The 27739-nt window shown below is 43.7% G+C and overlaps 1 protein-coding gene across 1 annotated transcript; it reads right to left on the bottom strand.

Moving 5' to 3' along the window:
• On the bottom strand, positions 1-27621 carry LOC117348566 (dual oxidase maturation factor 2-like). The gene is made up of 7 exons (XM_033920834.1): positions 27549-27621; positions 15344-15516; positions 14371-14428; positions 11827-11961; positions 11336-11549; positions 6318-6532; positions 1-922 (listed from the first exon to the last, which is right to left on the bottom strand). The coding sequence occupies exons 2-7, from the start codon at positions 15488-15490 to the stop codon at positions 729-731; spliced, it is 963 nt and encodes a 320-aa protein (XP_033776725.1). The 5' UTR covers positions 15491-15516; positions 27549-27621; the 3' UTR covers positions 1-728.
• Between the last annotated feature and the right edge of the window lie 118 nt (positions 27622-27739).

The following is a 27739-nucleotide window of genomic DNA, read 5'->3' as shown; positions in this document are numbered from 1 at the left end:
CCCTACCTTGGAGAGGGTGAACAACCTGTCCTTATCTACTAAGTCTATTCCCTTCAGTACCTTGAATGTTTCAATCATGTCCCCTCTCAATCTCTTCTGTTCAAGGGAGAAAAGGCCCACTGATTCAGGCAAGAGTGATGGAGAAAAAGGAAAAAAAAAAGTAAAGAGAAAGATTGGAGATTAAGCTAGGAGACTGGCAGTGATGGAATTTTCTTCCTGTGCCCTTGTTTTGGGATCTAACCATTAGGTATCAGTCTGACCTTCTGATATAAGAATATTTGTTAGTGTTAGATGAAAGGGAGAGGGAAAGGGGGTACATACATTCAGATTTCAGTCATGTACAGTTTCCTAGGAATTCTGAAAAGTCCTCTCTGTGTTCCAAGTGGAGCCTCTGAAGTCCTACTGGAGATGATTCTAAATAGGTTACATGAAACTCCAGCCATGTGCATGATATGTTTAGAAGTAAATACCCTAGCATCTGCTTAAAATCAGAAGCCGCCATCTTCCTCTTCAGTTCTTGCTGCTACATTGTTAAATGACGAAATTTGCCTTCGTCTCTAGAAAGTTGAACTTGCCGTCTGGGGGCCTCCAGAGGCTTTCGATGACCGAGGCCACAGTCCCCTACACTTCCTTGAGCAAATGAGGCCTACCAGCAGCCCATATGCTAGGAAAAAGTCAACAAGTCCGTACTGCTTGACTTCACAGAATCAAAATCCAACCATTCTTCTCTAGATGTTTTTTATGGTCAGCTTGAAATCTGGAGGTGGGTGGAGTGTGTCAATTTTGAGAAAGTGTGGGTTAATGTATTCTTCTACCAGAATGTCTTCCTCCTCTTCATCTAGGTTAAAAAATGCCTTCAGTTTTTCAGGCACAATGATGTCCATCATAATCACCACCACTCCAATCAATACACAGAGAAGTCCTGCAAAATAATAATAAAATAATAAGCTCTAATCAATACGCTACTCTTCCACTCCACTTTATACCTTAATATTTTATTTTCTTATGTTATATTTGAAAACTAAAACATATTGGAGAAAATTCTATACGAAAGATGTCAAGAAAGTGCATAGATGGCCAGAATACTGCCACCTACGTGCGTTTCTGTGCACGTCAACATAAAAGCCAATATTCTGTGCACATGTCAGTCTATAAAATGCAGCCTAAATGTGATGAGGGTGTAGTTTGAGAGTGGGCATTAATATAGGTGGAATCTGAGTGGTGGGGCACAGTTACACATTTGGGCCTGCTTACTGCAGCAAAATAATAGCGTACTGCGAGGCACACTGAGGCATCCTGTGGTAATTTTGTCATGTGCTACCCATACATCGAAAAATAACTTTTTTTGACACAGGGGGCATGTTTGGGGGCGGAGAGTGGGTTTGTTTTGTGCTAATGTGTTAGTGTAGCTCCATTGCTCTACACTAAGGTCCCGATTCTGGAAGCAGTGCCAGAAGATAGGTGCTTTATTGTCATCTAACTTCATTGGTTTAATTGCCTTTAAGAGATGCGGTAATTGACCGTGTCATATAAAAGCAGTTAAAATTGCATTTTAAAAAAAGATAGGCACCCACCCAGTGGCATACCTAGGATATGTGACACCCGGGGCCCATCATTATTTACACCACCCACCCTCCCCGGCCCATCATTTTTTGATACCCCCCCCCGGCCCATAATTTTTTTCACACACACACACACACACCCTTGATATGCCACTGCTACGTTTCGAAAAAGGCTATGAAGCCAGCGGGAGCGACGAAAGTGTCCTGTTAAGGAACACCCTCCTGATCTGGCTCTATCCCGTCCCCTTCGTGACACCACCGGACAGCATTCTCACCAATTGGTGGACCTTGCTTGGGTCGACCAATGGCTGAGAATGCTGTCCAGTGGCGTCACGAAGGGGGTGGAATAGGGCCAGATCGGGAGAGTGTTCCTTAAAGGACGCTATCGCCGCTCCCACCGGCTTCATAGCCTTTTTCTTGGCCGTGGGGGTGGACCGGCAGCTGCGCTGAAGTGCAGGTCCCAGGAGGTTCCAGACCCAGCTGGCTGTGCAGCCCCCTAGGGCGTGCATCAGGGGTGGTCCGCTACCCCCGCTCCGCCCTTGGTACGCCACTGCACCCACCAGCGCCTACATTTCTGGTACCAGAATCTCATCTACGGAGGTGCCTACAGTTGACAGAATGGTTAACACTGGAAATGACCTTAGGTGCTGGTAGGCGTAATAAGGGAGGATGAGGGGGGGGGGGGCGGTCCACCCTAGGCGCCATCTTGCTCGGGGCGCCGGCATCCCTCCTCCTCTTGCCCCCCTTCCCACTCCTCCTTCTGCCGCACGCACGCTCCTTCTATTCCCCAGTACCTTTTTTACTTCAGGGCAAACAGTCACTAACGTGCTGCCCGCGTCGGTTTTGGCGCTTTCTCTGACATCACTTCCGGGTCCGGCACCTAGGAAGTGATTTCAGAGAAAGTGCCGAAGCCGACGTGGGCAGTAAGTTAGTGGCTGCTCACGCTGAAGTTAAAAAGATACAGGGAAGGTACATGCGTGTGTGGCAGGGGTGGGGAAGGAGGCAAGGGAGAGTTGCCACCACACCCCGGGCGCCGCTCACCCTCGCCACGCCACTGCCTTCATAGATGTGATTTATATCAAACCCTGGTTTACAATTCCAGTGCCTATGTTTGACTCGGGTTCGATTCTGCAACCGGCAATTGATTGACATGCGACGGGTGCCAGTTTTGGATGTGCCAGCCAATACCGGCGCCGGCTGCAGAATCTGGCCCTAGGGGATTAGCGCATGCTTAGCACATGAGCCTTGACAGTCTGCATAGTGAGTGACGATAAGGGATGTCCACAAGCTAATGGCAAAACAAACGTGCCAATGCTTTCAAAAGCAAGCTAGTGCCAATCTTCACCCGTTAAAAAAAATGTGCAAAAAGTAGGGTGGAGAGAAAATAAAATAAATAAAGTGCCGTAGAATAAAGTGGCAGTAATGAACCTGTCGACTGCAAAGCTGCCATACACACAGCCCTAGGCATCAAAAAAACTCCAACCTACGGCAACCTTTAAACTTGCAGTGAAGACAGGAACCCACACTAGCTGCAGCAAAGGTGCCCAAAGGTATTACTTAACTTAAGAGAGTTTATTAGCAGGTTATTGATCTCTCACGCTACTCAACGCTCCCTTCATTCTTCGAATCAAAATCTGTTGAATTTCAGGGGAATTAAGCTTCTAGATGGTATAAAATAATTACGGATTACATACACAAAACAAGTCTTTATGATATTTGGAATGCTGAAATACAACATGCGATCTCTGTAGTACGTTGGCCTAAAATTTGGTCTCGTCGTCTAAATTGAATGGGGTCTGGTTCTATGAGGCAGATTTTGTATTTCTGGACCCCGGTAAGGACTTTGTGGACCCTGGTAAGGTTGCAAAAATTGGACAGTGCTAAATCTAATAAATGTTGGCATTGTAGGTTATATGTTGTAGGTTATACTTTAGATCATATGTTGTATCATTGTCTGTTGATTCAAGTTTTTTTTGGCAAAGTATATGGAGTAAAATTAGGTTAATTCTTAGTGTCAATGTGCCTTTATCATATGGGAGAGTTTTATTTGGCACTTCTTTTTTGCCTAGAAGTCTGCTTGATGAATATAAGGAGAGGCTTTTCCTTATCATGTCAGCGGTGGGATTGCAACTTATTATGAGGAATTGGAAGAATTGTGACCGTTTGAATTTCCCTTTTTGGTGGGAAACTCTTTGCCTTTATTATAGATATGAAAGAATTCTTGCAGATCAAAAAAGTGATTCCCAGAAATTTAAACAAATTTGGAGTCCAATGGAGTCGTTCATTAAAAATATTTAAGTCTCAATTAGTCATTGAATTAAAGAAATTTTAAATTCCTAGATAATTTCTTTGTTTTATGCACATCTGGGGTTGAGTTGGAGGGGTGGAGGGTAGTGAAAAGTAAGGTCAATGAGATTTATATGTTTGGGTGAGGGGATTTCATTTTATATTTATGATATAAAAATGCATTAGGTGGGGGGATGGGGACGGGTATAGGTTATGGATATACGTTTAATAGTACTTGAGTGCTTTTCAAGAATTTTGCTGTATTAAGTTCCTGTGACACTTGTAATTTGTTCATAAAATCAATTTTAAAAAATCTGTTGACAATCCCCTCATTAAGATCCATTAACACTACGAGAACTAGCATTTTTTCTCCAGTTACAGCTCCTATACTCTGGAATGCGGCCCCTAACCATTTAAGAGAGCTTACATCCCTTGATAAATTCAAAGCTAGTTTAAAAGCATTCCTTTTTAAAGATGCGTACGATTTATGATCGTCCTTTTAAGGAAGTATTAAGGTTGTTTTTATGCCCCTTTGGCTGATGTACCTGCTAATGCAAGAACCCTTTTGTTCTTTTTATTTGTTTGTTTCCCTTCCCGTTCCTTTCTATTTAAATTCTGAACCAGTAAGTCATTGTATGTCAGTTGGTATTTTTGTGGCTGCACTGATGATTGTTTTTTTACTACTCTGTAAAACCACTTTGATATTTGATAAGAGGGTACATCAAAATTTGAATAAACCTGAAACCTGGTGTGTTACTGTTAATGAAGGCTTCATAAAGATATATTTCTGCAAAAGCCAAACCAAAGTGACTCTTGCAAACTAACACCATGGTCTATTATTGGCACGTTATTCCAAGGATTTTTTTCTCCACCCTACTTTTTGCACTTTTTTTTTTTTTACAGTGAAGATTAGTGCTAGCTCACTCTGGTACTACTACTATTACTTTTTATCACTTATATAGCGCTGAAAGGCGTACGAAGCGTTGTACATTTTGATATTTAATAGGCGGTCCCTGCTCAGAAGAGCTTACAATCTAACTTAGACAACAGATATGCTAGTATCTTATTTCAAGTGTTTTTGAAAGCATTGACAATTGGATCTGTTGAATCCCTTGTAAAATTAACATGTGGCCATTAATTAAAAAAAAAAAAAAAAAAAAAAAGAAGGAAATCTAGCCATTTTACACAGTAAAAATGGCCACTGTGTACTGCAGTTTGGCTGAAGGACCATAATCTACATTGTGTTCTTTTGCAGTTTAGGTATAATTTCACTCGTGACCCTCAACTTCGCTTTGGACACCAGATATTTTCCTGTTCCTTCTAAATTTGACCTGCTTTGAATGCTCTATTTATGTGATCGAACTACCAGCCATTGAGACTCTTGACAACGGCATAGATGCCGAAACATTGTCAGTGTCGAGTCTTCGAGTCCTCACAGTGCTACTATCAATAAAGTGAACTTTGAACTTTACACCTCACGACTCCTTTAAGATGCCTTGATCGAGGCTTCCTTAGGCTCCCTTTTTGGTGGTATAAAGTAATCACACCCTTAATTTTAGGTGGCTTTAATCTGAATATTGATGCTATCTTGATAACCTCCAGCCCTGCCCAAACACCACTCATGGTCCACCCTTGCACTATCTGCACAGTGCAGAGGTAGTAAGAAGAAATATTCGAAGAATAGCCCTCTCACCAGCAGCACCTGCAAATTGAACATTTATTTAATTTTCTATATTGCTCTCCCAGGGGAGCTCAGAATGGTTCACATGAATTTTATTCAGGTTATCCAGGAGGCTGCTACTTTACCTGGATACAGGTTCAGGAGAAGTTCTACAGGATGAAAATTCCTCTCTTAAGCTGTAAGAGAAGAGTTTCTCGTCCTGATGTGTAAAAATTGGACACAAAACATGTGGGATCCCTAGAGGGTTAAGCCAAGGGAACCTGTCACCAGGAGTGGGATCCCTAGGATAGTAGACTTGGGGGTGGGTCAGTAGAGTGGGCAGACCTGATGGGCTATGGCCCTTATCTGCCGTCATCTTCTATGTTTCTATGTTTTAAACAAAATCTTCGAGATTTTATTATAGTAAAGGCAAATTAAGTATCAAATTATAACGTAGTTATGTGTTCAATTAGAAGAGATATAAACCTCACCTTACTTCTCCTATTCAAATCTCTGTACTACAGCATTTTCCCCTGTCTGTGCTGGTTGGCTCACAATCTATCTAATGTACCTGGGGCAATGGGGGAGGGGGATTATGTGAGTTGCTCAGGGTGACAAGGAGCAGCGTGGGTTTGAACCCACAACCTCAGGGTACTGAGGCTGTAGCTTCATCACTGCACCATAGCCACCCTGCAGTATGTACTCCTGTGCCTACCCAAACCATCATTTTCTGCTTCCCACCTAAATACGGTATGATATGCCACAGAGTTTCCGGAACAGATCAGATGAGACCCGAGTCCATTACTAACCTGTAGCCAAAGTTAGCCAGAAGGATCCTCCAAAGGCTGTATACAAGGCTGTCGTGCCAAACTGAATGACACACATTGGAGCGTTCTTCACGGTGGAGAATGAAACAAGCGAGAATATCATAAATGCAGCTGTAACAAGGGTCATGTAGGCACCGTACACAAACATCGGCATGGAGAAGAGCACGTTGGAAATGAGCCACGTGCAGAAAGCCACCCTGTAACACACAGAACACGGAAATATCAATGACACGCTCATAAATCGCCTATCAAAGGTTATCTAGGTGGTTTACAATCAGGCACTCAAACATTTTCCCTATCTGTCCCGGTGGGCTCACAATCTATCTAACAGACCTTGGGCAATGAAGGATTAAGTGACTTGCCCAGGGTCACAAGGAGCAGCATGGGATTTGAACCCACAACCTCAGGGTGCTGAGGCTGCAGCACCAACCATTGTGTCACTCCTTCCTCTCCAGGCTGTTGTAGGTATTTCAATCTTTGTTGCACCTTTACTTTACGAGATACTACAGGGGTGTCCAGGCAAACTAATTCTCCAGCTTTCATTGATCGATTATTGATCCCCTATGACTCACTAAGATCTTTGAGATCCATAACCCAATCTAACCTTAATATACCATCATTGAAGATGATTGGTACACGTCGTACTACCATTTTTTCAGTAACAGCCCCAACAATCTGGAATTCTCTTCCGTTGTATTTAAAAATAGAAAATAATCTAACATCATTCAAAAGCAAATTAAAATGCTTTCTATTTAAAGATGCTTTTAACTGAAGTTTTACTCTATCTTAAATTTAATTTTAACTGACGTCTTAATTTTAATTTTTCTTTTTAATTTGTTTTTTTTTTTTTTTTAATCTCCCTACCCTTTTGTTTTTTTCCATTAATGTCTCTTCCATTTACTATAACTATTGTATTTCTCCCCTCTTTACCTTGTGTGTCTTTTGTTCGTTTGCCCATAATAACTTTGAGTGTATTATAGTTCATTTGTAGTATGTTTTAACTGTAATATTGTTTGTCAAAAGGAAAAAAATTTTTTTTATGTACAACGCTTTGTAGAATCGATAAGGCGTTTAATCAAATAAATAAATAAACAATAAACAATAAGATCGATCGCGATCGACCTTTTGATCGCAAAGGCAACGCAAGTCGATCGCGGAGCCCAGACTCGCGATGCCTTTGTGTTCTGTTCTCCCTGCTTCCCCGACAACAGGCCAGGTGCGTACAAACGCCGGGCCCACAGCCTGCCTCCCCCCCCCCCTCGATGTCAATTCTGACCTCGGAGAGGAAGTTCTGGGCCAGCTGTTCCCTGCCAGCTCACTACTTTTCACAAAGGCGAGAATACGCGACTAGGAATTCTCTTAATTGTATTGACTAGCTCCCCCCTCCCCCCACCACACACGCGCTTTTATCAAGCTGCGCTAGAGGATTTTAGCATAGGCCAGTGAGGTAAATGCTCAGATGCTCATAAGAATTCTATGAGCATCGGAGCATTTACTGAACTGGCCTGCGCTAAAATCCTCTAGCGCAGATTGATAAAAGGAGCCATAAATTATTATGGCTTATCATAACTCTTTATTAGTTCATGTTCTGGTCAGTATAACACAGTAACAATTTTCAGTAACGTTGCAGGCAAAATCATGCTAGTGCCGGCAGCACAGTAAATAAGATAAAGTTATACTGGGTTTCCCCAACCTTGATAAAGACAAAGCGAAACGCGTTGGTAGAGGGGAGGATTTTGCTGAAATGCTGAAAAGCTAAGTTCTTTATTTAAAATTATATATAAACGATTTAAACTATAGATTTTATGAAATAAAGAAAACTAAATTACAATATGAGTAAGCTCTTGCCACCTTGGGAAAAATGAGGAACTGAACCCCAGCGAGTTATGATACTCGGGGGGGGGGGGGGGGGAAGGGGTCTGAAATCCCATAGGCACTAGCATGATTTTGCCTGTAACGTTACTGGCAGTTGGATGATGTTATACAGGAAATGAAGCTTCTATAGTTCCTGATGAGATAAAGGTGTGGCGTATTACAGCAAGCTTGGAGTTAATCGCTGTGCTACGCTTAACAGGCTGCCGTCTTCCCCGACTAGTGAGGAACAAGCGGAAGGAAGATTAGTATTTCCAGAACTTTTTTTATACTGTTCTTTCCTCCCCTTTATCTACCTCATTTTTTTTTTTTTTTTTATAGTCCTCATGTTTCCATCATCACAGTTTATCATGTAGAAATGAGTCATGGTCTGTATTGGAGGGAAAACATGCAATGGCACACAGTGGAGAATAGAACAGTTCCTGTCAGGAAGCATTCATGACACTGGTTTATTTATGCAAAGCAGAAAATACTGCTACAAAGCAATAAATGGGAGGCCATGTAACACACCTTAGATCTCACAAAAAAGGAATATTCAAACATAGAATAAGGAGTGTTCAAGCAGAGAATGTCAATAGCTATTCATAAATAAAGTGAATCATTCTAACAATTGCATGGCTCATATAGTCCACACAAGATAAGATAGGGGGGGAGCCTCAGAGCCCCACCACTCCCCTCCAGAGATTGGGTAGTGTGCAATCTGGGTCAAAAGAACGTCACGTCATTGGTATTTAAAAAAAAAAAAAAACTCCTTTTTTAAAGTAATGAAATATATTTTAGCCTTGTGCAATGCAAGAAATACAACTGAAATATTTTATGACGTGCTAATCAGGCACTAGAGGAACAAAAAAATACTTATCTTATTTCGGGGCATCATAAAGCACCGACGTTGATTAGCGTTTCACTAAAACAGCTACATCAGGGTGCAGCCAACCCTTGAAATAAATCCTCACAGCCCCACGTCTTCCTACTTCACTGGTTTATGGTAGACAGTGCTGGCTTTAAGATAGGGCAAACAGGAGGGTCACTGGAGGTGCCATCAGCCAGGGCCACCGTTCCCTCTGAGCCACAGAGAATGACTTAAAGTGGGGGTATATATTGAGTGTTCTTGAAGGTATCTCTATTTGTTGATTAATAGGTGGAAGGGTGGGGGGAAATAATTTTCCTTTTTATATATTTTTGTAAGTTTAATGTGCTTTATTTTAATATTCTATGAAAGTGTATTATTTGTGTGCACTTTTGTAGTTTGAATAAAGAATTTAAAAAAAAGTGACTAGCATAGCTGGGTTTAAAAACAGTTTGGACAGGTTCCTGGAGGAAAAGTCCATAGGCTGCTACTGAGAGACATGGGGAGGCCATTGCTTGCCTTGGGATTGGTAGCATGGAATGTTGCTACTGTTTGGGTTTCTGTCAGACAATTGTGACCTGGATTAGCCACTGCTGGAGACAGGATACAGGGCTAGATGGACTGTTAGTCTGACCCAGTTTGGCTATTGTTATGTTCAGTGTTGTATAATAACTAAGTAAAAGTAATTAATTACGGTACATAAGTAAAATGCTGCTACTTTTACTTGTAAAGAAGTAGAGGATCACATTGGTTACTTTTACTGATGTAATAATTTCACAAAAAAAAAAAAAGCAAGCAGGATGTTAGGAATTATTAGGAAAGGGATGATAAAGAGAGAATATTATAATGCCTCTGTATTGCTCCATGGTGTGTCCTTAATTTCAGCATTGCACACAGTTTTGTTGCTGGTGGAATTAGAAAATGTTCAAAGAAGAGAGACCAAAATGATAAAGAGGACAGAACGTGTCTTTAGGAGGAAAGACTAGAGAGGCTTGGGCTCTACAACTTGGAAGAGAGATAGTTAAGGGGGGGGGGGGACGATTGAGATCTACAAAATCCTGAGTGGTGTACAAGGGACTATGACAAAGAGGCAAAAGACATACCTGCTTCTTAGGTGGGTCTATCTAGCTCGGGGGTAGGGAACTCCGGTCCTCGAGAGCCGTATTCCAGTCGGGTTTTCAGGATTTCCCCAATGAATATGCATGAGATCTATTTGCAGGCACTGCCTTCAATGCATGTTCATTGGGGAAATCCTGAAAACCCGACTGGAATACGGCTCTCGAGGACCGGAGTTCCTTACCCCTGATCTAGCTGATAGTCTTAGCCAATCAGCTGATGAATATTAGTGGTGACGAGCTATGGCACGCAACATAGCTGGTCATCAGCCAATCTGGCAAGCAGGATACAGTAGAATCTCAGGTATCCAGTGCCCATGGGGATTGGTGGATGCCGGATAACTGTTTTTCTGGTTGATTGAGATATTAGAAACATTGTCTAACACAGATCGCAATTCCCCCCTCCCAATACTCCCACCCCAAAGCACTAGTGCGGCAGCAGTCCTGAGCCATAAAGCCCTCAAGCCCCGAAGCGGCAGAAGCAGGCGGAGGTCCTTAGCCACGAACTCCCTCGCTCGCTCCGTCCCTCCCTCCCTTCCTTCCCTGAAGTGGCAGCCGGTCAGCAGGAGGCAGTGCTCAAAACAGCCCCGGCAGAGCCTTTCCTCTGATGCATCGGAATGATGCATCAGAGGAAAGGTCCTGCTGGGGCTGGCCGCGAGCAGCCTATTTTGAGCGCTGCCTCCTGCTGACCAGCTGCTGCTTCAGGTAAGGGAGGGAGGGAGGGGGGGATTTGAGGCTCAGGACTGCTTTGAATCAGGAGGGAGGTGAGATTTGCGGCTCAGGACTGCTGCCGCTTCTAGTGCTTCAGGGCTAGAGGGAGGGAGTGGGGATTGCGGCTCAGGACCGCTGCTGCTGGTGCTTCAGGGACCTTTTTTCCCTGGTGATCTTTTTGTTAGTTGGGTGAGAGTGTCAATTAACCAAAAGTTGGTTAACTGAGATTCTACTATATTCAGTGAGAGATAGCCGTCTAGCTCCCACTGAATATCAGAGTTTAGTCGGCCACAGTACTTAGCTGGCCATGAGCCATTCCCGTCCAGCTAAGTCCCGCTGAATATCGAGGGGAGGCTGCCCAGTGGATGTTAAAATAACCTCAGGCAAAGAGGGGAGATGTAACAATCCCATCGGAGATGGACACAGCATACACCACATTAAAAAGTGCTTCTTACCACATGGTAGCCGATGCATAATGGCCTGAGATTCTGTACTGCATGTGCAAGCCGCACGGGCTGTCCTGTGTGAACTTTTCCGCAATGTATAAGATAGGGTTTGGAAGGCCCTTCCTCAGCCCTTCGTTGTACTCCTCATCATAGTCTGTTCCGAAGTCCCAGGAGAACTGCTCATTGTAATCAATGGTTTCATTGATCTGATTCACAGGATTTCCTGGAAAACAGCAAGCAGCTTCCACTGACTATCAGACAAAGATATGCATATTTCTGAATACTCAAAGGCTGATAACTAATTGAATTTTGTGTATAACATATGTATTTCTGAATACACAAGATTATTATATTTAACTGAGTTTTTTGTATAACTGGGAGAGTTTTAAGGTATATACAGTAGATTCCTTGCAGAAAAGAAACTGTATTATATTGCATTGTATAATGAACATCCATTGAACCCAACTGGCACTTTGCATGCTTCAGGATGACATTCTCACCTGTCAATGTGATGTTGACCCCCAATAGTCCAACTCGCAGACCAACATCTGCATCCACGACAACGCTGCTGAAGGCTTTGTAAGTGGTGTTGGTTGAGACGTAGCCAACTTCCCAGTCGCTGGTGAAGTTTACAGCTGCCAAAACAATTAGGAGCAGTTATAACCAGCTTCTCCGCAACCTAACATATTTTCAGAGATGAATTGCAAACGTTCACATTCACTCGAAACAAAGTTTGGTACCGTAAGACACATATGAAATCCCCGTAACAAATGCTTTGAGATAGCCAAAATAAATTCCAGCCACAACCCTTCTGGCAGACAACATCTTGTTCACCAGACTTCATTTCACACTACGATGCACCAATTAGCAGAAGTCAGTTTTGAAGTTTATACCCCGATATACTATTGGACTCCTTTTACAAAGCCATGGTAAGAGTTTCTACCGCAGGCCAACAAGGTAAACACTCTGATGCTCATAGGAATTCTATGGGCGCTGGAGCATTTATTTATTTAAAAAATTTCTTACTCACTGCATCTACAATCCTGAACGAGGTACAAGAAAACACTCATAATTTAAAACAAATAAGTAACACAAAAAAGTAATAACCAGCATCAATACAATAGCTCTTCCGCCAAACCCACTATACTCACCTGTCTACCACTCCAATAGCCCTTATGGCTTCAGGTGGTACCTATATAGCAATGTAGTAGTATTTGGGGGGGCTCACACTTTCCACCATAAATGGAGTGGTTAGAGGGGATTATGGGCCTGGGCTCTCCTCTCTATGGCTCACTAGCCCACTCACCAGGCTACTTAAGACACCTGTGTGCTACTCTACTAGGCTTTTCCATACTGGAGACAAGTGTGTACTGTTTCATTCAGATTTTATTTTTTTTGGGGGGTGGGGGGGTCAGTGACCACTGGGGGAGTGTTGGGGGTCATAACTTAATCTCTCCAGCGATCATCTGGTCAGCTTGGGTACCTTTTTGGCACTTAGACATTTTCAACTAGACCTGTTTTAAAAGTGTCTAAGTTCCATCCAGGACAACATAGAAAAGGTTTGATTATACGGCAAGTTGTCCAAGTCTATGCCCACCCAAAGCCCGCCCATAACAGGTCTCCAACACCTCCCCTGTAGTTCTGGATGCACAGCGGGTAGAACGACTTGCAAGACATCCAAAAAGAAGGTTTCAAAAATCAGCACTGGGATGTCCTGGTGATTAGCACATGCGCTCTCAAGTTGACGTTGCTCTTTTTGTGTACGTATCAATTTGCAAAATTTCTGTTGCCGATGTACATACTGAAAAATACAGGTGAAATCTCACATGTCCTAATGCATATCTTACAAAAGACTCTGGCCTCCTTTTACGAAACTGCGGTTGCAGTTTCTAGCGCGGGGAGCCGCGCTGAATGGCCCACACTGCTCCTGTCGCTCAGAGAGTTCCTATGAGCGTCGGGAGCCGCGCGGGCCATTTAGCGCGGCTCCCCGCGCTAGAAACTGCTGTCGCAGTTTCGTAAAAGAGGGGGCTCTGTATCAGCAGAGCCTTTTGTAAAATACAGGGGAAACTGATCACGCCCCGACCTGGATATTTTAATTCTGATCTCAACAACCTATAAAAAAAAAACCCAGGTCTTCACATCTCATAAAATTGCTCCCAAAGCCATTTACACAGATAAAGAGCTGTTTATCCAAGTAAGGGAGTCTTTTACTAGCTATTAGCACATATTATCGGAAACAGGGTCTATAGGAATAAAATGGGTTTTGTGACAGATAACATGCATTAATCTTTATTAAAAGACCCCCCTAAATGAGCTATTTGAAAAATGACTGCTCTCCCCGCAGGTAGATTCATGCACTGCAGGTTCTTTGAGTTTCTGTTGACTGTCCAGATCTGTTGTGCTTTGACATGCTGCCTTAGATGGTTACCCAATCTACCTCATGGTTAATCAGGCATGGTATCCCACGGAATGGAATTTTATCATGGAATGTTTAGAAATGCATGTAGCCTGGCGATTCATTTTTATTTTCAATTGCACGTCGCAAAATATTTCCACTCAGCCATAGAGCGAGTTATGGTGAAAATAATTTAGTCGGAATGACCACCAGTGGAGATCATCCATGCTTCCCAGACGCGACAAAGTATTTGAACTCCGAGTGTCTTTTCAGTGTTATTGGTGCACATGGAAACTCATGGCCACCACCGCTTGCCTGTATTGCTGCTTCATTGCATCCCAGCTATGCAAGCTGCAAACAGTAATTCAGGGCATGTTGGAGCATATTAAGTTAAACTTCGAAGTTAACCAGTCTAAGAACATCACTGGTTAATTTCGAAGTTAGGTCTTCTAAGAAGACCTAATGACCATATTTGCTTTTAGTATCAGACATGAATCTTTTCTTATTTTGGTATTGTCTGGAATTCTTTTTCTTCAGTTTTTGTTCTTCTAATGTCAAGAAATTCAGAGACAACGTTGTTCCTTGTTTGCAATGTTTAAATCATGCTCAAATTCAGCGTTCCAGTGCGTTTGTTACATAGAGAACTTACCAACAATGACTGCGCCGATGAAGAGGCTGGTTATAACCCTGACAAACCAGTAGAGCCTCTGTGGGGGGAAAAAAGAGACCTCATGTTAACTAGTCATTCCTTCCCTCATTTATCCAAGTTTACTATATAATTGATATCCTGCATTAGGGTAATTACCTCCTAAGCGGCTTACAATCTCCGTGTTTCCCTGAAAATAAGATAGGGTCTTATATTAATCTGTGCTCCAAAAAACACACTAGGGCTTATTTTCGGGAAATGTCTTATTTTGGGGGAAACACGGTATCTACCCTTGACACCTACCATGCATCACTGACGCGGCAGAGGGAAGGCCCCGGCGGGGAAAGCTGCAAAGCAGGCCGTTCAGAGCGCTGCCACCAGTTTTGAGGCTTCGAAGGTATGTAAGGCAGCCGATGGTGTTCTGGTGCACAAAGGGATGGGGAGGTAGCTTAACTAGGGCTTATTTTGGGGGTAGGACCTACCCGGAAAATCATGCTAGGGCTTATTTTCGGGGAAACACGGTATCAGAAAAAAGGTCTTTCGGTCAAGGCTGGAAACAGATCTTCCTCACCCAGTACATTTTTCACTATGGGGGAAATTCTGAAACCGGCACCTGAATTTAGGCGTCTAAGTTAATTTAAGAAAAATCTTTCTAAATTCTGACTTCCTAACACAAGTTGGGCAGATGCTGGCACCACCCTGCCTATCAGAACCTGTAGGGCAGGGGTGTCCAACCTGCGGTCCCGTGAAGTATTTTGTGCGGCCCCGGTCGAGAGCGATGCAGTGTTTTCCTCTGCTGCCCCCGGGTGTTTGCCGTCTTGCCGGTTCCCTCCTCTGTCTTGCTGCAGCGTTTGCGCGGCCCCAGAAAAAATTTTTTTCGGCCACTACAGCCCAGGGAAGCCAAAAGGTTGGACACATCCTTCCAAATAAACATCAGGGACATATTGCCAAGCGCAGGGAAAAAAAGGCCACATACCGCTTTCCCTCTGATCCCAGGAAGTATGAGAAGAAAAGAGCAAGCAAACGTCAGGAAGACGATGATTACAATCATCAGATCCACGTCGAAAAAACTGACTCTTCTTTGTTGAGGGTAAAATGGGTAAATTCCATCAAAGAGAGTCATCTTGGCGGTGCAGCTGTGGGAAATGCCTGAAAGCAAACACAAAGAGAGTACACTTACTTTGAGGCAACTGTACAGAGATTTGCTAGGGGCCTATTTGCTGTCTCCAGCTTGGGAGCATGAAATTGAAAACCTCAACATTATTTCTGCTTGTCTGTAGTGTAATTCAGGATGAACCACCTCCAGGTTAGAAACATTCCATTGAATTCCGTACAGATATTTATAGAGATTTGGAAACTCACACATAGTTTACAGTTTATATAGTTTAAAGTGTATTATTTCAATTCTGCTTTCATCCAAAGCAGATTACAAATATTGCAGACAGATTAAAACACTTAAGAACCTTTCATAGTAGTCCATGGAAAGCTAACAATGAGGATAATCGTGTGTTTTTTTTATATGCTAAACCAAATAAGCATATACATTGGGAACACCTTTTCCACAATTGTATTTTTTGTTTTGATTCATGCTACTGAGATGCCTCATTTCTCCATGAATTATCCCTCCTGTTCGAGAGGGTGGTGGATGCCTGGAATGCGCTCCCGAGAGAGGTGGTGGAGAGTAAAACTGTGACTAAGTTCAAAGAAGTGTGGGATGAACACAGAAGATTTAAAATCAGAAAATAATATTAAAGATTGAACAAGGCCAGTTACTGGGCAGACTTGCACGGTCTGTGTCTGTGTATGGCCGTTTGGTGGAGGATGGGCAGGGGAGGGCTTCAATGGCTGGGAGGGTGTAGATGGGCTGGAGTAAGTCTTAACAGAGATTTCGGCAGTTGGAACCCAAGCACAGTACCGGGTAAAGCTTTGGATTCTCGCCCAGAAATAGCTAAGAAGAAAAAAAAATTAAAAAAATTTTAATTGAATCAGGTTGGGCAGACTAGATGGACCATTCGGGTCTTTATCTGCCGTCATCTACTATGTTATGTTACTATTTCTCTTAGTGTGGTGCCAGAGGACAGAGGAGATAAGATGCCATCACTGAGCCATTTCTTGCTGCAGCAAAGACAACACTAACATTTCTTACACAATGTTTACAACTTCTTCAGAACAATTAGCACTTCCTGTCTGAGGGCAGTAATAAACCGAGATTGCAGTGCACCTGCTTGTGTGAAATGGCCGAGTTATAGTGGCTGCTGCCACAGTAGACATCCAGATTAGAGAATGACACGGGGACAAATTTTCCCCATCCACGCGAGATCTCTCTATTAGTCCATGTTCGGGGAAATCTCCAGCCGACTAGTAGCCAGCATACTGATCTCATACACCTTTCTCCACTTAAGGACCACACAGCACTTTAGATTACTGTTTCCATCCTCCCATGGAGTACATAGGAAGAGGATGTTCTACTCCACCTACGGGTTCCTAGGACCCCCATTTCTGGAACAGCCTACCTGCTTATCTGCGACAACTACCTACACATTGCCAGTTCATGAAGAGACTAAAAACATCTCTCTTCCCCCAAACATATCTCTTCCCCCAAAGGTTGACCATAACCAGTGGGAAAGTAAGGGTGAGAGGCACCCGGGGTAGGTTGATAGCTATAGCATGCGTCAGGATCTGGGAAGGGTCGATACGGTTTGGTTAGATCACTTGACAAATTTCTTGACTAGTATGGTTTTCAGTTCTTTCCTGAATGTTTTGCAGTTGGGCGTCGTGGTCAGCAGATTGGAGAGGTGGCGGTCTAGTCTCGCTGCTACGGTACTAGTAATCCGTCATTTTTTTTTTTTTTTTTTTGCTTTGCATGCCTTTGCATGGGAGGTGGGTAAAGTGTGCTTGAGTTCTCCTTGGTCTGGATGTGTTTTTCCTAATTAGGCGGTTGTTCCGATCATTTGGTCCATTTCCATTTAGGGCTTTGAATAGGGTGCAGTAGGATTTGTATCGTTTGCATGCTTGTACTGGGAGCCAGTGCGAGCCACGTATGCACACATGCTGGAATGCAGTTCTTGCCATAAGTGTCAGCATTGCAAAAATGTATGCACAGAATGTCGTTCCTGAAGAATGAGGTTTCAGAATCGCATTCCAGCACATGGATTGATCTGTGAGGATACAGGGTTTTTCTGCTCAATCATTTGCACATTCAATGGCGTAGGTAGAGGGTAGGCGTTTGAAGGAGGACAGTCCGCCCTGGGCGCAGTCTTCCTCCTTTCCACCCCCTTCCCACTCCCCCCCCCCCACACTGCACGCACATCTGCGCCCCTTCCCCATACCTTTTAAACTTTAGCGCGAGCAGCGAAGAACTTGCTGCTCGCGTCGGTTTCGGAGCTCTCTCTGATGTTACTTTCTGGGAGGGGCGGGAAAGAGGGTGGGAGAGGGACATCACTGCCCCAGGCACCAGTCATCCTCGCTACGCCACTTTGCGCATATGCCTGCTGTGCTCTAGTCTACCAGGTTAGCATTCAAGTTTTGCACAGGCATTATTTGTGCGTGCTTTGCTGCACTCGTGAGCACAGCTTTGGCATAGGCTTGCATTAGGAAGCCATGCACTTGACTAGGCTATCCATGTGTGACTCCAACACAAGCTTACTAGATCTGACCCTGGGTTACTGCAGTCTGTGCTTTCTTACCTCTAACAGGGGAGGGAAATCAGGGGAGGGAAATTTCATGGAGACTCCAGAAAGTATTTCTTCACTGAGAGGGTGGTCGATCATTGGAATGAACTCCCACGGCAGGTGATTGAGGCCAACAGCGTATTAGATTTCAAAAATAAATGGGATATTCATGTGGGATCTCTAATGAGGTGAGGGCAGGGGGTGGTGAGCAAAATCAAAGAGAAGGGTCAATGGAGTGGGCAGACTTGATGGGCTTTGGCCCTTTTCTGCCGTCATTTTTCTATGTTTCTAACAATGAAATAATGGGGGATGTGAGACCACCACCCCTCCGGCCATATACCCTATATTAGATTACAGAATTATACCTAACATAAGAACAAAAGAATAGCCTCACTGGGTCAAGCCCAGTAGTCCGTTCCCATGATGGCCAATCCAGGTCACCAGTACCTGGCCAAAACCCAAGGTGTAGCAATATTCCATGCTACCGATCCAGGGCAAGCAGTGGCTTCCCCCGTCTTTCTCAATAACAGACTGTGGACTTTTCCTCCAGAAACTTTTCTCCAAACTTTTCTTAAAACCAGCTACGCTATCTGCTCTTACCACATCCTCTGGCAAAGCGTTCCAGAGCTTAACTATTCTCTGAGTGAAATAATTGGTTTTAAAAGTATTTCCCTGTAACATCATCGAGTGTTCCCTAGTCTTTGTAATTTTTGACGGAGTGAAAAAAATCGATCCACTTGTACCCCGTTCTACTCCACTTGGGATTTTGTAGACTTCAATCATATCTCCCCTCAGCCAGCCAGCCAGAGAGTTATTTGGTATAAAAACAGGCCGCAGCTTCATTTTTTGTTGACAAACATAAATCAATACACCCAAACAAATTAAAGATTTAATAAATGAACTAACTCCAACTCAACCACCGCCATATCAGCAAGTAGTCCCATAATGTGAACCAAACAGGTAATATGCACTGCCATTAACAGCAAGAGCAAGTACAGTCCCAGGACCTCCTGGACTGAGTTTATGTGCTATAATGCCCCAACCTCCACCGCCAGGTGAAAATTAAGGCCTGTCAAAGGACCTCCATGCTTCAGTACCCTCCTCCCCCCCCAAGCTGTGACAACAGAAATAAATTAACCATACCACATCCAAACTAGAACTGTGGGTGAGTGGGGAAAATTTGGACATCTTCGAGGAGCAGAAAAGAAATTTCATGACCTCGGAGGGGTCCTGTGTAAAAACTCTGCCTTGACCCCACCTCAAACACTCTAAAAGAAGGCTCCAATTGGAAGACCCCTCCCGCCACATTGAACAATTTTTCTTAACCAATCCTGAGTCAGGCTAGCCCTGCTCTACAGGACCTACATTTGTTGGAGCTTTGGTCCTTGACCTGGCAGCTGGGCTTCAACGCTAAGAAATGCAAGATCATGCACCTTGGCAGCAGAAATCCGTGCAGAACTTACACCTTGAATAGTGAGACCTTAGCTAGAACTTCAACAGAGCGAGACTTGGGAGTGATCATCAGCGCAGACATGAAAACTGCTGATCATGTGGAGAAGGCTTCATCTAAGGCAAGACAGTTGTTAGGTTGCATCTGCAGGAGTTTCATCAGCCGGAAGCCTGAAGTCATAATGCCATTATACAGAACCATGGTGAGGCCTCACTTGGAATACTGTGTGCAATTCTGGAGGCCACACTACCGAAAAGATGTGCTGAGAGTAGAGTCGGTGCAACGGATGGCCACCAGGATGGTCTCGGGGCTCAAGGATCTATCATACGAGGAAAGGCTGAAAAATGTGCGGCTGTACTCACTCGAGGAATGTAGGGAGAGAGGAGACATGATCGAGACATTTAAGTATATTACCAGCCGTATCGAGATGGAAGAAGAGATTCTCTTTCTCAAAGGACCCTCAGCCACAAGAGGGCATCCGCTCAAACTCAGGGGCGGGAAATTTCATGGCGACACCAGGAAATATTTCTTCACCGAGAGAGTGGTTGATCCTTGGAACGAGCTCCCGGTGCAGGTGATTGAGGCAAACAGCTTGGAAGAATTTAAGAGCAAATGGGATGCCCATGTGGGATCCCTTAGAGCAGGGGTGTCCAATGTCGGTCCTCGAGGGCCGCAGTCCACTCGGGTTTTCAGGATTTCCCCAATGAATATGCATGAGATCTATTTGCATGCACTGCTTTCAATGCATATTCATTGGGGAAATCCTGAAAACCCGACTGGACTGCGGCCCTCGAGGACCGACATTGGACACCCCTGCCTTAGAGGGTTAAGCCAAGGGAACCTGTCACCAGGAGTGGGATCCCTAGAATAGTAGACTTGGGGGTGGGTCAGTAGAGTGGGCAGACCTGATGGGCTATGGCCCTTATCTGCCGTCATCTTCTATGTTTCTATATGTTTCTATGTTTCTAACTCAGACACTGACCAACTCAAAGCCCTATCCCCCCCCTGAGAAAGACCTATCCCAGTCTGACATATCCAAGGCCATGTGCATTGGGTGTGCAGCTCACACACCCCTCCCCCCCCTAATTAATGATGGACTCAGACAAACCTGTCACCCTAATTAACTAAGGGCTCCTTTTATCAAGGTGCGGTAGGCGGTTAACACGCAGAATACCGCGTGTTCAACCGCCTGCCGCGCTAGTCGCTAACGCCTCCATTGACGAGGCGTTAGTTTTTAGGCTTGCCGCGGGGGTTAGCGCGTGATGAAATGTCCAACGCGCTAACCCCCGTAGCGCGCCTTGATAAAAGGAGCCCTAACTTGCACGTGGTAAGTTATTTTATTGCCAGAGGTAAGAAAACGCAACTTGCCCTCCCAGTTTGAATATTTAGATATAGGGATTTAGTAACCGCCTGTAGGAGGAGATTCACCCAAAGCGGTGTACAGCAAGTACAGTTCAACATAAAACTTACAATATTTTAACAGCATATCCAACCGCTAGCAGTTTTTAGCGCAGAGAGCCGCGCTGAATGGCCAGCGCTGCTCCTGCCGCTCACAGGAGCTCTATGAGTGTCGGGAGCAGCGCGGGCCATTCAGTGCTAGCACAGTCTGTAGGAAGAGGCCAATAATGTCAGCGTAATACTTGTGTTTAGCCATCTTAGTTGCGTAGCATCATTCCATGTTTAGCTGTAATCTGTGATTTATATTTGATGTTAGCCTGCTATTCAACCTAAGAGGAAGCAAAAAAAAAAAAAAAAGCCTACTCGGTGACACTACCATATGGTAGTTTATTTGCTGTGTTAATTCACTTCACCTGCTGTGACTTGCTCCTTCTGTCTGACCTGAGGAAGGACACGTTAACTCCGAAACCTAGGGCCCCTCTCACAAAGCTGCGGTAGCGTGTCCTGGCACGGCAAATGCCACGCAGTTCGTAGAAATCAAATAGGCTGCCTCACATCTGTTGCACAAGAATCGCTACCGCAGTTTCTAAAAAGGGGCCCCAGTCAACAAATGTTAGTCCAGTACAGAAAGGTTCACCTAACCGTAGAACTGTACTTTTTTTTTTTTTTTTTCTGTATGCAGGAGACTTTCTAGGTTGCTTAGATCAGTGATTCCCAACCCTGTCCTGGAGGAACACCAGGCCAATCGGGTTTTCAGGCTAGCCCTAATGAATATGCATGAGAGAGATTTGCATATGATGGAAGTGATAGGCATGCAAATTTGCTTCATGCATATTCATTAGGGCTAGCCTGAAAACCCAATTGGCCTGGTGTTCCTCCAGGACAGGGTTGGGAACCACTGGCTTAGATCATATCTATGAGGCAAAAGCGACTTGTAAATAAAATAATTTCTTTTATCTATTGACTTTTACTTCTACAAACAGCATAGAGATTGTTGTGAAATTATTCTGTAGATTGCCTTCATTTGCGGAGGCACGCTGCCCAGTGCCGTCATGCCCCACTGCTTTCACCACTGGCAGCTTGACCTGCCTCTTGTGACCTCTGGAGATCTGAGCAGAACTGATAAAGAAAAGCTCCCTCGCAAGTATTTCGGAGATTCTGGCTACCAGACTGGTTTGTATCTATAGAGAACGCATTAACGAATGATGGAATGAAACCCAAATGATAGCTACAAGCTCAAGTACGTACGGTTTCAATTTTGGTAAATAATGCGATTAAAAATTATATTAAAAGAGAGGTATAAAGAATCTCAGCAACCTGCTCCGAGTCCGACTGGTTCAAGATCTGAATCATGGATTCTTAAAAAAAAAAACACTTCTCTTGTAAATATGTGTGTGAACCAAACACAAAATAAAGTGTCATAGTAACATAGTAGATGACGGCAGATAAAGACCCGAATGGTCCATCCAGTCTGCCCAACCTGATTCAATTTAAATTTTTATTTTTTATTTTTTATTTATTTTTATTTTATTTTATTTTTTTTAATTTTTCTTCTTAGCTATTTCTGAGCAAGAATCCGGTACTGTGCTTGGGTTCCAACTGCCAAAATCTCTGATAAGATAGTAACATAGTAGTGTCAAACTTAAATTCTCTATTTTTCAAAAGTCTTTATTTCAAGAGTTTCTCAACATCATATTTTTTTTCATTCTCCTGTTACATTGTTGAGAACTATTATCTTTTTAAGATATAGGCTAGCTATTCCTGTATAATCAACACGCTTGAGTTTGACACTGTTGCATATAAGTTACACAGTAGTCATTGTTATGGTGATATGTGAAATATTATCACAAGTAGAATTTAAGTTTGACACTTTTTTTTTGTATCCATGATTGAGATCTGGAACCAGTCAGACTCGGAGCAGGTTGCTGAGATTCTTTTTTCCTCTCTTAATATAATTTTGTATCCTTAGCGATCCATGCCCATATGCTCAAAAGTCACCGTGCCTTTAAGGATCAACACTAAACCAGTTTTAACCTGTTTAGCATCGATGAGCAAAGAACACCGCAGACAAGCTGATGTAGCAAAAAAAACACTATGTCTGCTCACAGGTTTCAAGACAATAGAATGTTTTCAGTCCAATTCTTATATGTGAGTTTGCAAACCATTGGACCCCTGAGGAAGGCGTTTTCGCTGAAACACGGACCGTGTAGGGTCCGGTTGGATTTTTACCACTATATTTTTTATCATTGTACTTTTTAAATTGAATTTTCATGTTTTTATATGTCAGTGTATAATAAATTATCTCCAGAACATCTGTATCCACAGTTTTTTGTTTTTGTTTTCATCGGTGGATTGTTTTCACTGTGGATCATTGGGTCTCCCCATTTTTCTTTGTTGTACTGGTAGCACTGTATTAGAAGCGTATTCCAGCAGGCCTTGGCCGCTGATTGCATGTGAAAGTTCATAAAAAATACTTTTTACGGGACTGGGGACCATAAAATATTTGCGTGTGTTAAAGGCACATCTCATGTACCTATGTTAAAGGCATGTCTCATGCGCTTGTATTAAAAGCATATACTGACAGGTCTGGAGCTGCCGATTGCATCTGCCCCACTGAAGCAGTGTAGTTAAAAAGCAGATATATCTTGCATTTTCGCATTTGCACGGTTTGTTGTTAGCTCTCTGCACCTCCCCCTCTTAAGACATGCACCAATGAGGCACTACAAAAAGGCACACCTACGATTCACACTTGTGCATTACTGCGACATAGCTATTCTGCGCATGTATCAGATACTTTCTTCTCAGACTGATCGGATGGGATTACGGTGGACCTCCGCAAAACTCATTTGCATGCAAAATTGTTTGAACATCGATCGCTGTTTTCAAATTGGACAATTTACCAGCAGCGCAGCGACCCACGGGATTTTAATGGCGATTTTAGAGCATCCGGCCCCGGAGTTTGGACAACAGCTAAACAGACTCCTCCTTTTCTGTAACCCTCGTATGTACCCCATTATTTTATGACCTATCTGGACCTTAGCCTTTGTGAAATTTTGGCAATTATCTCCCCCTTTGTACCCCATTACCTTATGACCAGTCATGTCCTTAGTTTTTGTGAAATCTCTGCATTGTGAATGTCCTTATGTAGCCCGTCCTGAGCTTATGGGAGGACGGGCTAGAAATCAAAATAAATAAATAAATGAAATCTCTAGCTTTGAAAAACCTCTTTTATCTAATCTCAACGATCCTTGCTTTTATTGCGGTTTCCTTTAGCAAAAGCACATGACCCAGAAACACCGGGGACAGAGGGCTAGATTCACTAACCTGCCGATCATGCCCGATCCATGGCCGATCCGCGGCAGACCAACTGATCCACAACGGGTCAGTATTTAAATGGGGGCGATCGAAGGAACGCCCCCCTCCGACCACACAGATCGCTAGTGAGCGATCCTGAAGCATGCGCAGATCATCTTCTTTGCCTGTAGATGGTCTGAGCATGCTTACAAAAGCAGCAGTTTTATTTTTCTTTTAATTTCACTTTCGAGCCCGTGGTTTTAACCCGCTTTAAACCCGCAGGTTAAAACCATGCACTGCAGGGAAAGGCAGGGGAGTCGGGGCAGAGAGCAGGACGGTTCATAGACAACGGCGCGAAAGACAAAGGCGCGCCCAGACAATTGAGCGCAGTGCGGAGGCGCGCACTGCTCAAACTTACTGTTTTTAGGGGCTCCGACGGGGGGTTTTGTTGGGGAACCCCCCCACTTTACTTAATAGACATTGCGCCAGCGTTATGGGGGGTTTGGGGGGTTGTAACCCTCCACATTTTACTGTAAACTTAACTTTTTCCCTAAAAACAGGGAAAAAGTGAAGTTTTCAGTAAAATGTGGGGGGTTACAACCCCCCAAACCCCCCACAACGCCCCCACAACGTGGCGCGATGTCTATTAAGTAAAGTGGGGGGGTTCCACCCCCACGCCCCCCCCGTCGGAGCCCTAAAAACAGTAAGTTTGAGCGGCGCACGCCTTCACGCTGCGCTCAATTGTCTGGGCGCGCCTTTGTCCCGGCACGCTTTTGACCTGACACCGAGCAGGACAGCAGAAGGCAGGGCAGTCAGAAAGGACCCGAGCGACAGGTCCTCAGCAGTCGCTTATTTTTGGATCGGTCAGCCAAGTCGGTGTCCCTCATTTTTTTTTTTTTAGTGAATTGCTGCCTGCCTACATTTGAATGCCATTCCCCGTCATTTGCATATGCAAATCGGAGGATGATCGGGACAGAGGTTAGGGAATCAGGTCGGAGGAAAATTGGGTTGCAAAGAGGTCGCAAACCGACTGGTACACAATTGATTTGCTTGGTGAATCTAACCCAAAGTACCTACATTTAATAAATGTAAAAGGCTCTGTGGATGCAGTGCGCAGCCCTTCCAATATTGAGCAAGCTCCTTCACTGTGCCCAAGAAGGGGTACTCTGTTATGTTGGGGGGGGGGGAGGGGGGTGCAGAACATTTCCCCGTATCTTTAAAGGCCCCATTGTCATAGGGACAAATAACTGAGATATTCCCATGGCAAAAGAAGACATGCATGAAAGGCAATGCTGTCACAGATCACAAACCATTATCAGCCGCTGTGGCCAGGTCCCGGAACCTGAAGCATCTCAGCCACTAATCTATTGGTGCTCGTCCTTAACCCTTCCCCTCCTGCAGCGCAGCTCTGCAAAGTCTTTTGTGCCGGCAGCATGCCTTGGGATGAGGCGGGACAGGCTCCCGGCTCTTCTAATGCTAAAGATATCAATTATCTACACTGCGCCATTGTGTTGCTTATAGTTTTCTTTGCTATATACTCTATTTTGAGCTTTTAGGCAAACATAATGTGGACAGAAAGAAAACGCATGTAATTGGAAACCATGACTCCTCCCGGAAAATAGGAAGTCTGCAAAATCATTTTCTTTAAAATTGCAGAAAACTGCTGCCCGGCTATGGGTACATTTTTGCCACTGCTGTGATGTTCTGGTTCTCATGCAATAGGACTCGACTCGCTGAGGAAACTCAGCCCTCACAAAGCCACCAATGACATCACATAATGCCTCATCCACAGTGACCTCACACCCACCACCCCAAATCCTTCAATGATGACATCCACGCACGAGCCTAACCCTCAGCATCGCGGGCACAGTGTGGCCAACGAAGAGGGGATACTATCCAAATGTAGCTTCACTTTCCAAATTTACTAAACTTGGATGCGATTGTGTATAAACAATCAGTTCCAGCATCCCTGACTCTAGAATGCAGCTCTAGAAAGGGGGAATCTTTGAAAAGGATTGGCGTCAAGTTTGAAGTAGAGAATAACACGGTGACAAAATTCATCACCGTCCCCGTCCCCGCGGATAACCGCGGGAAACCATCTTCATGTCATTCTTTAAGGAGAGAGGGAAGAATCAGAGTATGAATGGCCACAACCACTGACCCGCAAGCTTTGCTTTGAAGAATACTGGTGTAGAAGGACTGAGGTTGAAACAGACACTACAGAATGACAGTCTCTGGTATCCAGAGCAGATATTGTGATGTCATAATGCCTTATTCCACCAGTGCCTAAGAGCCAATCACATCAGTGATGTCACAATGGCTTCATTATCCTTGGCTCACATAAGAATCAGAGTATGAATGGCCACAACCACTGACCCGCAAGCTTTGCTCTGAAGAAGGACTGAGGTTGAGATAGACACTAGAAAATGACATGGGATTATTTCCCGTGGTTATCCGTGGGGACGGGAAAGGTGATGAATTTTGTCACCGTGTCATTCTCTAGTTTGAAGCTGGATTGCCAAATAGCTGTCGTGCATCTTCCTTCTCCATATGTTCGCACCTTCTGTTCTGCCAGTTCGCATTTTATCACGGTTCAGTCTTTCTCCATTGTTTACTTAGCTTTAAAGAGATGTCGGGGGAAATTTTCGCAAAATTTAAGCTGAACGTTTTCAGAAAACTATGAAAGTGCGCATTTTTGGATGGAGGGGGGTATCTGCAAGCGTAGTCGTCTTATTCCTAGGTCTATTTATTTTATAAATTTATAACCTGCTTATAATTAAACTGCTTACAAAGAAATAGCATACTTAAGAATTATAATAATACAAGCCAATGTGTACATATTCATATAAAATCATAATCTCTGTCAAACACAACTGGTGGGCAAACAAAGGAAGCCACTTGAGTCTCTTTTTATTCTTTCTTTTAGATAATTGGATTCAAGCGTATTGTAATAAGTGCTTTTACTTTCATCCACATCAGAAATCAAAGCAGTGTATACAAAAGACAAAGAATAGAAATGCAATTAAATCCCTTGTTAAATTGTTTCAGTGTAAAAAAAAAAAAATATTGTGGAAATATAGCCATCAAAAAGTTACAAAATGCAGCTTCTATTAAATAGTCTTTACAGCTGCCTTTATTCGGTTTCAAAGAGGAACCGATCTGCACCTATAGCGTTACACAGGGAGAAGCCATTTGTGTAATCTGTCGTTCAATACTTATGAAATTGCATGGCAAAGTGCACCCACTTGCTTGAATGGGCATGGGAGATTTTATTTTGCACCTGGGCAAAATAGGGAGAAAAGAATGATGAACCCCAAAAGTTCTGCTTTTTGAATTTTTTTTTTAGCAAAGAGAAAAGCTAAACTTACCCTGTGGCTTCAGGAAGGCTTGTGGAGCTGGCAAAGACTTCTTTCAAGGTCCAATGAGTTCAGTAGGATTTGATGGCGTTTTTAAGTGGTTTCCCCCTCTCTTTCCCTTTTATACATATCTGCTAAATGGGAGCTTGGCCAAGCCCCAGACGTCACCTAATATAATTTGAATCGTCTACTGATAAGAAGCA

Source organism: Geotrypetes seraphini, chromosome 14 (assembly GCF_902459505.1).
Source record: "Geotrypetes seraphini chromosome 14, aGeoSer1.1, whole genome shotgun sequence".
Lineage (NCBI taxonomy): Eukaryota > Metazoa > Chordata > Amphibia > Gymnophiona > Dermophiidae > Geotrypetes > Geotrypetes seraphini.
The sequence above is the reverse complement of the archived record's forward strand: the minus strand, read 5'-3'. Positions and strand labels throughout refer to the sequence as shown.

Coding starts and splice junctions, on each gene's coding strand:
- LOC117348566 (XM_033920834.1), bottom strand. CDS start 15,490: ATGACTCTCTTTGATGGAATTTACCCATTTTACCCTCAACAAAGAAGA. Junction 14,429..15,343: donor CTGGGATCAGAGGGAAAGCG/GTATGTGGCCTT, acceptor TTCCCCCCACAG/AGGCTCTACTGGTTTGTCAG. Junction 11,962..14,370: donor CATCGGCGCAGTCATTGTTG/GTAAGTTCTCTA, acceptor TTGTTTTGGCAG/CTGTAAACTTCACCAGCGAC.